The 10,480-nt window shown below is 39.8% G+C and overlaps 1 protein-coding gene across 2 annotated transcripts in view; it reads right to left on the bottom strand.

Annotated features, from left to right (window-relative positions):
• CORIN (corin, serine peptidase) overlaps nt 1-10,480 on the bottom strand; it is a 257,752-nt gene that overhangs the window by 216,818 nt on the left and 30,454 nt on the right. For both annotated transcript variants that reach the window (XM_012808096.2, XM_012808095.2), the window contains exon 2: nt 4,611-4,755. In XM_012808096.2, coding sequence (XP_012663550.1) covers nt 4,611-4,755 — 145 coding nt within the window. The remainder of the gene's footprint in view (nt 1-4,610; nt 4,756-10,480) is intronic.

Below are 10,480 nucleotides of genomic sequence, written 5' to 3' on the forward strand. Positions count from 1 at the left end.
AAAAAAAAAAAGAGGATAAGTGTCTGATGTCAGCATAAAAGGCGGGTGAAACTTGCCATCAAGTTGCAAATCTAACAGTTGTCAATTTTATTTCTTCCTAACTACTTTATGGGCAATTAGAATACACTGCAACAATGGTTTAGTTTGGGGGTCCTGGGGTTATAGAGCATGGGGTTACTATGGCAAAGGGACATATGAATGGAGTTAAATGAGGCAAATATTTTAGTCAAATGTTGTTTGACATGCTGAAACTATTTATTAAATTAATTATCTGATAATTATTCATCAACAAATAAAAACCAATTCTTGACTTTCATCATGAACTTCATCATTTACAAAAACACTTTCATGAACATTACTTTATTTGGCTTCCATAACAAGTCTGTGATCTGAAAAAGAATTATCTCACAGGGAAGGGGAAGTATCTTACCTAAACTCACATGCCCAGTAAATGGTAGAGTAAACCCCTAAACCCAGACCTTCCAGTGCCAAGGGACAAGTTCTTCCTTCAATGTCAAAAGGCCCATCAACATTAAACCACAACTACAGATATAAAAATGGATATGTAATGTAACTTTCTTATTTTTTTGTTTCTCTTTCAACTTCTTTCAAAACCTGGGTCCTGGGCAGCACCTATGGCTCAAAGTAGTAGGGCGCTGGCCCCAAATGCTGGAGGTGGCAGGTTCAAACCCAGCCCCAGCCAAAAACTGTAAAAAAAAAAAAACAAACAAAAAAAAAACCTGGGTCCTTATTTTAGAGTTCAAATTTTCAGAACTATATGGACTACAGATTTTCTGCCAAGTTAAGAAATCCAAAACTAAGCTAAACTAAACCTTTGTAGTTCCAGCTTCAGTTTAGCAATGAGAAATGATTTGCTACTGTTACCTTCTCTGGCCTTCTAGAATAATGACTTGAAAATTCCAACTCTCTTACCTTTGGAAATCTTTTTAGCATCTTGATTTTATGCATGAGAGAAGCCAAAATACAAAGTTAGAGATGTAGCACATCTGTGCTTGTTAGCATAAAACTTTCATTACTTTTTTCTAATCAATAATCCCTTCATTATTATCTCTGCCTTTTGAAGCTGGAGCCCCTGTTATTTATTGACAATCGGTATCTCAGCATCCCTTGGCAACCCTAATGTACATAGAAATAATTACAAAACTTTGAACAAGCATGGGGTTATAAGCTCAAACCAAACACAGAGTTTTAAAAAGTAAGCATCATTTAATGAGGGTTTTTTAACAAAGGTATAAAATGGTTGTATTACTCATTACAATAAACATCTCATTTATAAAATAAGGATTATTTATTTGAACAGATATTACTTCCAGATGGCTATCTCATCTGGTGCAGAATTTATAAAAAGAATGTTTTCAAAGATGTGTAGGGAAAACCCTGCTTTCTAAAGTCTGCCTACATATAAAAAAAAAAAAAACAGCATTTAGGAGTGGTTACAAATTAGTCACCTCTCTAACCCTTACAGAATTGATACAAAATTCTATTCTTGGTATACAGCCATGAGAAATGAAAATGTATTTCCTCACAAAAACTCATACATTAATATTCATAGCGGGAAGAATATTCATAATGGGCAAAAGATGGGAGTAATCCAATGCCATTAACTGATGCATGAATAAACAAACTGTGGTATATCCATACAGGGCAATACTGTTCAGCCATCAAAAGAAACGAAGCATGAACGCCCAGTCCACCAGGGATGAATCGTAAACACATTGTACTGAGTGAAAGAAGTCAGTCACAAAATGCTACATATGTTCCCGTGAAAAGCTCAAAATAGGAAATCTATAGGCACAGAAAATACTATAAATTAGTGGCTGCTTAGGAGTGGGAGTGAGGAGACAGGGAGGGGTAGGCAGCCAAAGGGCACAGGACGCCCTTTCCATCATCATGAGACCCTGAGAGGGAGAGGAAATATTCTCCTGTGTTCGAGTCACTGGACCAGCCTCGTGATGACCAGGCTTTTAAAAACAACAGTGGTATGTCTGAGAAGCTCCTACCAGACAGATGTTCCCAGAGATAACTCTGGACAAAGCACAGAAGGGCAATAAGCTAAAGGCACGTGGAGAGGCCACGTCTACAGGGAAGTTGAGTCTTGCAAGAAGAGAGAGATGGAGGTAAGTTCGGGGGTTGTTTACCACCAAGAGCCTGAGAGCCGACCACAGCTGGACACCACGGAGCAAGAGGCGACTAAAGCACAGCAGAAAACCTGCAGGTGTCCTGGCTCGGGGAAGCCCCCAACTACAGTCCCTTGGATTCTTCTCTGCTCATCCTTCCTCCTTTCTTCTTTTTCTTTTCTTACTGTCTTTTTTTTTGGCTGCCCCCAAGCACCAGCATCACCAGAACTCAGCTCCCAGCCTTTAGCCAATATATTTCCTCTTCACAATTTTTCAACTGCTCAGCCATCCCCAGACTCCCACATACACACCCGTAACCAGAACCCCCATTGCCTTCTGGATGCGCCTCGCTTCAGACCATAACAGGGGGGCACCAGTGAAATTGTAAAGTCAGCACAGAAAGCACAAATCATATTTAGTCACAATTTCTCCAGAAATTTCCTTAGGAAAGCAGCGTGTTACAGTCCTCTGTTTCTTGGCCCAGCCTGCACTGTCGAATATATTCAAGATAAACGCACTGAAACTTTGATTCCTCCTGGTAGTCCTGGCTGTTCCGGTTGTACCACAAGTATCTTTAACTTGCAAACCAACCAGCCACCCTGCCCCCATCTCTACCTACATGGGACTTCTCCACCTTTGCTTCCTGTGTTAACAAGATGGCATCAAAATCCACTCGTCACCCAAGCCAGAAATCAAGGAGTCAGCCTTGATGCCTCCCTCTCACCAACTCCGATCAGTCTTGATTTCTGTTGATTCTGATGGATCTGATGTCTTATCAACCCCCATCACCTCTTACTTAGACTACAGCCAGAGCCTGAAAATTATCTTCCTGCTTTCATTTTTTTTCTGCCTCCAATCTTCTGTGGTGTATCTGTCTTTGGCAAATACACATTTAATCATATTTTTACTTTCTTGGAATGATCCTCCAATGTAATCCACCACCCATAGCAGTGGTTTTCAAGCATTTGTAGCAGATAAATGCTACTTTCAAATAAGTATCATATAACACCCTATGATCTACAAATACCGTGTTTCCCCGAAAATAAGACACAGTCTTATATTTATTTTTTCTCAAGAAGACACACTAGGACTTATTTTCAGGAGATGTCTTCCTCTCCGTGTGGAAATGCATGCCCATCGCTAGGTCTTATTATCAGGGTAGGGCTTATATTTAACAAATGCATAGAAATCCTGCTAGAGCTTATTTTTTGGGTAGGTCTTATTTTCAGGGAAACACAGTACATACAAGCTGCATTTTGTTAGGATTAATTTATTTTACAAACTTTATATGTAAAACTTTTGAAAACTAATCAATGAAAAAATAATAGGTAGTTTCAGTGAAATAAAAAAAATTCAAAAATCATTGGTAATGCAATTAGATCAGCATCATCTTGATATTTATTTCTCTATTTTAGGTGATTGTACACATTCAAAAAATTCTGATTCATATCATTAAATCACTCCCATGGTAAGTGTACATTGTTTTGCACAATAGTTCACCTTTCAAACTCAGGTTATGGGTCATTTTAAAAAGATAGCAAGATGCAAATACTAATGAATTAAACTGGCAGCATTGCTTAGCTTCTGGTCTCCACTGGGTTAAATGAATTGAACTGCAGCATTGCTTAGCTTCTGGTCTCCACTGGGTTAAATGAACTGAACTGGCAGCATTGCTTAGCTTCTGGTCTCCACTGGGTTAAAATTTGGTACGTAATGTTCAGTCTGAGTGTGTGTTTAAGATCTACTTTTTACAAATGAAAGTCAAACATTTGTGCAATCCTTGAGTCTCCTCCTCAGAACCTTGTTTTCACGGAATAGAGTTTGAAAACCAGTGATTTAGATGCTGAAGCCCAAATCCTTCAGTATGAAATGTAAGGTCCTGTGTCATTTGGTCTTTGTCAATATAGCTCCTTCTCCCACCACCATCACATTTTCACCCAGTTTCCTTAGTTCGTCTCCACCCTTCATGGGATTACACTTTTGCACGTGCTATTTTTCTGCCAAACATACTCCTAAACGACTGCCTTCCAGCCTGAGCTGCCATTAACTTAGTTCCAAAGTTAAGATGTTAATTCCCCCCCATGCCTTCTTTGCCCTCAGCGGACCCTGCATACACACAGCTCTATCTTAAACACGTGTTGGCTTATGTGACAATCATTGCTTCCTCTCAGCTGTGAGCTCCTAAGAAAAAAACTAATTTAACCATCTTTGAGTTTCCAGGGACTTTCAAAGTGCTTGCAACATAGTAATTATTCCTTAAATATTTTAAATTAATTAATCCATTAATTAATATTAATAATAACATGTAGGCTACAGTAGCTGAGTAGCTGACACTACAGATTTGCCTAAGACAATCAATAGATAATCCTCATTGATTGGATACCGTAGGTTAAGTAAGTACTAAGCAGAAATTCTTGTAGATCATAATTTTGATTTTGACCCCATTTCTCTTTAAGAAAGGCATCAACTCACCCACAAAGGAGAGCAGGATCACCAGCAGGACGACGAGAGCACAGATACACGGGATCAGAACCAGCAGGAGGAAGCGGAGAAGGTTGGTCATCACCAGCTTCTGAGAGCAGCCATCACCCACGTTAGTGTCATCAGCTCCCAACACCTAGGAGAGGAAAATGAAGCATGGTTTTAATATTACAAAGAGACTCAGTACATAACTTGACATTTTGAATTACAGCTATCCATTTAAAGCTGAAGCATTTCTAAAAGATTTTATCGTGTGTACTTTAAGGCACAAAATGAGGTTAGTCACCAATCACACTAATGAGTAAAGAAAATAACTGGACATCTATAGTAGAGAAGAGGAAATCATCTATTTCTGAAACATTTTTTCAGGTTCTTAGGAGAACATGAACTTTGAATAATATTATTCCATCTTCATTTTTTTTTTTTTTTTGGAGGAGACAGTCTCACTGTGTCACTCTTGGTAGAGTGCTGTGCATCACAGCTCACAGCAACCTCAAACTCTTGGGCTTAAGTGATTCTCTTGCCTCAGGCTCCCAAGTAGATGGGAAGATAGGCACCCATCACAACACCTGGCTATTTTTTGTTATTGTTATTGTTGTTGTTGTTGCAGTGGTCATTGTTTGGCAGGCCTGGGCAGGTTCAAACCCACCAGCCCTGATACATGTGGCCAGCACTCTAGCCGCTAAGCTAGAGGCACCACCCAATCTTGATTTTTTTTTAACATTTTTTTTAACACTTTGGCGTTAAGTCAAAAGGCTATGGATTACCATGCTATTAAATCACCCTGGCCCAAAGCTATCTGTAAAGACTGCCTGAGAGAACATTAAAAATTGGTAAGTAGGTGTAGACAGAACATTATCCAGACTTCATTCTTATTTGTGGCAGTCTCACCCAAATCTGTATGAACTTGGATAAAATAAGTTTTCAGCTGTTAGTAATTCAACAAGGCTCAACATTACTGACTCTATAGTTAGTGACACGTTGAACAATGACAAGGATCCTGCCACGTTTTCCAGTTAAATGCCAACAACTCTGAGGACATCTCGGATGTTCATGCCGCCCCTGCAGCCCATCCACTGGGAAAAGATGAGGAGGAACAGCAGTGAGGTTGGGATAGAGTTCTTGTCTTCAAAGGCTTCAAATTTTGCTTAGTTCAATCTTTTGCCAGAAATGATGTCTGGAAATTCATTTATTATAATGCAAATGTCTAGCTTAGGACAGTGACTTTTTTAAAGGACTGCGGTGGTAATAATAATGCTTGGAGTCACCACAAGCACCTCTCCCAGCCCTTAATGAAGGTGTTTCTCACGGTTCTCTCCTGGATTGCTGATTGCATTTTCTCCTCTGACGGTTTCAGAACTTGAACTATAACCTCGGTGTTACCATGACCCTCAATCTCTCTTGTGTCTTGAACTTCCTTTCAGGTTATACCTGATACTTCCGATGCCTGGTGGCTGGTAGCATCTCTTTTTGACAAGCCCAAATTAAAACTGGTGTCCTTCTCTCTACTTTCAGACCACTTCTTCTCCTAACTTCCACATTTGTGTTCACACGAGGTCACTATTCCAATAACCCAGACAATCTTCCGTTCTCCATCATCTCCCCAGGCCAATGTTACCAGGTTTTTCTGGTTCTTCCTCTACAATAAATACTTTTTTTTTTTTAATGAATGGCTTTCAAGATAGAGCCTTAGCATAACCAAGAATTTGTTCCAGCAGAATGATCCTATGATACCATTAGATTATTAGGACTTCTAACCACTTCTTGATTATTTTCTGTGGATAAAGATTTAACTTTGATGAGTTCTTCTGAATTGCAAGGAATATGTGATTCCCCATTTCTGCTTTTTCTTCCTATATCAGAATCTGTTCTTGTTCCCTAACACATATTGCAGATGGGGCTCACTACATAATATGATGACACCTTGTGTAGTTTTAAGAATTCTCCTAGATGGTCTGTCTAACAAGGGTACAAGTGAATTTTTCTAGAACTAGAGTATAAATGTTTTAACACAATAACTAAGTAAATGACACAAAGTCTATGTTAACCAGTTTGATGAAAATATTTCAAATTGTATATGAAAAACTATACTGTACCCCATGTTTGCATTAATGTACACAACTATCATTTAATAAAAAAAAAAAAAAGAAAAACAAAACAAGAAAAAAAGAATTCTCCATGAGAGACACTATTTGAAAGACTTATCATGAGAAACACCCCTTAATTTTCCAGGTTAATGTCTTTACTGACCCATTCTCTGGTTTAAGCCACCAGCTATTGTGAGATCATTTAGAGTTAATTTACAATGGGTCTTCAGGAAGACATACCACTGGACTTGAAATCTGTAATAGCACCTTGGTAGATGGTGGCCTTTTAGGCTTATATATAACATTTATCTATAAAAAAAAAAAAAGAGAGAGTATGAAGCTGCAGGTCAACAAAGATGATAGCAAAATTGACTTATTTCACTTACTCAACAATTAATTGTTGAATGCCTACTAATTTATGATAAGCATAGTGATGGATACAGCAATGATCTCAAACCAGTTGTCCCTTGAAAGTCTTCTAGGAGAGATTATATATGTAAATGATTAATATAATTATATTTCAAGGGAGCAAATTATAAGCAGCATGAGCTAAAGTACCATAGGAATTCAAAAGATGAGAAAATGATTTCTTGCTGGAAGAGTAGGTAAGACTTGAGCTAGCTATAATTCAAGTACCCCTGAAAAGGTCTGCTGTAGGTTCAAAAAAGTTGTGAAATATATCCAAAGAATAAAGGAATTATGAACTCCGTTTGACTTCTGCACTAATGGTTCATTTGTTAAGGTGGTCACAGGACCAATATGAGAAATACCTCTGGTGTAGAGAATTCACAACAGCTGTATGCTATCTGGGATCCTGTAGCAAAATACATCCCAGTTATCTTGCTTATTTCATAAGCAAACAGTGGAGAAAGTGCCAGAGGCTCATTTGAATATCTTACATAAGTAAATATCAGTAAGCATTTGACCTCCAGAAACCATATTCATGATTAGTCTAAATATTTTCTGTACTAACAAGGAAATTGATTTCTCTTATCAAAGAGAGAACAGGAATAAATACCTAGAAGAAATTCAATAGCACAGCATTTTCTTCTTGATCTCATAACTTTCCTCTTGCTCTTTGGGCCACTTAGGGCTATTGCTGCAAATACAGCTTTATGCAGAGGCCCTTGGACGTTTCCAATGTCATGCAACTCTCAGACTTTACTCTGGAGTGAATAATGTCACGTGACAGACTAGGAGGACAAGCCCTGCACTTGGCTTCAGTGGACTCTGAGCAGTGGTCTCTCCAGATAGCATCCCTCTTCCAGAATCTATGCTCCTCATCTTTGAAGCTGTAAGCTGAACACAAACACAGCATTCCATGGTCACAGCGAGGAAGGACGATGCATCTGGTTGAACTTGCACATGGCACAGAGTTGGCAAAACGCACTTCTTGTATCTTAATAACAACATTTATTTTAAAAACTGTCATGTTGCTTTATATGGCAAGTACCGATCCCATCTGCTGAAGTAGGATATTTCTTGCAGCAGTTTCCACTGGGAGGTCTTCTCCTCCCTCTCTTTTACATTCTGAACTCTACAAGCTCCTCTCCCAGCAGCTGATTCAATTACTAACACTCTCCCCACAGCCATTCTCTCACTTGCCCTTAATCCCTGAGTCTTCTCCCAGTCTAGCAACTCTTCCTTTTTTTTTTTAATTTCCCTGTATATCTTCTTTAGAGTATTTGGACCATTATTTCAATAATACTCCTACTAACCTCTTTACCACTCTGGAATTTTTTCTCATCCATTTGTATTATAAAAGCCAACACGAGATGAATCCAACAATCTTAGTGTCTGTACCTGGATGGGTGAATATGGTTGTAAAAAGCCGCCCAACAGGACTACTTGGTGCCTGATTTAAAGCTATTTCTTTTCTCCTCAGACTGCCTCCTCCCATACTCTGCCGCCCGTCTGCCAATACTCACCTCACAGAGAGAAGAAAAACCATCCGGTAGAGATGGCCTCAGCTTCCTAAATCTAAACCTACACACCCTTCTCTCCGTGATGGTAAAGAAGCTGTTCCTCCCTCTATTCAAGAGGAATCCTTCCACTTCTGTTCCAAACCCCATCTACTTCTCCCTTCCTGGGAATCACACATCCCCCTTTTAATCGCATACTTGATCTGTCTCTCCCTGTCTCTCTCTCCCCGTCCTACATGACGATCATCAGCTTTTTACCAAGTTTACAACTCTGTTTAAATAATCCATCCTCAAGCTTATATCCCACTTCAGCCCTTGTCACCTTTTCCTCCTTCTTTCCCATCAAATTGCCATAGGACTTGTTGGCACTCGTTGGCTAAATGTCCTCCATCACTGCCTAGTCCTGGTAGCCACTGCAATTTGGCACCTACCTCTGCTACTGCACCGAGAGAGCCTGGTCTGTGGTCCCCAGTGACCTCCATGCTGCTGTACCCAGACGACACTTTCAGTCTTCCTAACTGACATCTTAAATGACATCTTGGTACCCTTTGAGACGTCAAAATCTTAGATAGCCACTTCCTCCTTCTTAAAGCTCTTTCTCCTGATTTCTCTTCCTCTTACCTCTCCGGTCATTCTGTCTCTTTTCGTGGGCTGGTTTCTCACATTCACTCTCTCTCCAGTATCTTATACTAAGTTTTTATGTATGTCACACACATAGCTTCAATTGCCAGCCCTCCACAGGCGACTCGCATCTTTAAATAGTAAGCAGAGATCTTTGCTCTGAGCTCCAGATCATTATATACAACTGGCCACCTGGCATCTTCTCACTAAATGTTGCAAAATTACCTCCGCCTTAACAAGTCTGAAACCAAGTAAACAACCCTGAGTGCCATAGCTGGTATCCTCCCAGGGTTCTCTATCTCAGAAAAAGGTAATTGTGCAATACTCCCTGTCCGGCACTGTGTGGGCACTTGGGATATGTCAATGTGCAAAGCAAGACTCTCCAGCCCCTGGAACCTACATTCTAGTAAAAAGGACATTGTGTCCACCTGGAAGAAGGCAAGTGCCTCCTCCCACCTATTCACCTACATTCATCCTTGCAGTCCGTAATCTGTTCTCCACACTAGACCCAGAGCGAGAAAGAGGCGGGCACCACTGGATGACGAGAAAAGACAACCTAAAATGATCCAAAAGTTGAATTAATTCAAGGATGCAGAGCCTGGAGCCAGAGCTGATCGTGAGAACCATGGACCCTAAGGATTTCCAGAGATTTGGGGAGGGCTTCAGACTTAGGGTGGCCGGGGGTTTGAGATCCTTTTATTAAGATTGCAAGGTCGAGGAGAACATCATGGATATTTCACGTACATGAGACTATCCTGTTTAAACTTCATGCAGCATTTGACATTAGCAACACATGATGCATTTGTGAGGATGTGTCTACAGCTACAGAAAAGGGTGCAACTTTAAATTGCACACATGCCTGCCAACCCCTCAGACAGAAGAGTCACTTCTGAAGCCAGAGCTAGAACTTACCTAAGAGCTAACAAATCAGTAATATCTGAATACAAGTATTAGGCGGTTTTGTCAAGAGACTTGTCAGAGATGGGAATAACCAGGCTATTAACAAACTACTTAATAACCAGACTGCTAACAGCAAAACAGGAGTTCATTTCAGAAGAAACCAAGTGATGTAAACTAGTACATTCCTTTTGGAAAGACATCTGGAGAACACTTAGAGAACTAAAAATAGACGGGCCGTTTGACCCTGCAATTCCTTTATTAGGTATATTCCCAGACAACCAAAAATCACATTACAACAAAGATATTTGTATCAGAATGTTTATTGCAGCCC

The sequence above is a fragment of the Otolemur garnettii genome, unplaced genomic scaffold (assembly GCF_000181295.1).
Source record: "Otolemur garnettii isolate 467f Iridium unplaced genomic scaffold, OtoGar3 scaffold00083, whole genome shotgun sequence".
In the NCBI taxonomy this organism is placed as follows: Eukaryota; Metazoa; Chordata; class Mammalia; order Primates; family Galagidae; genus Otolemur; species Otolemur garnettii.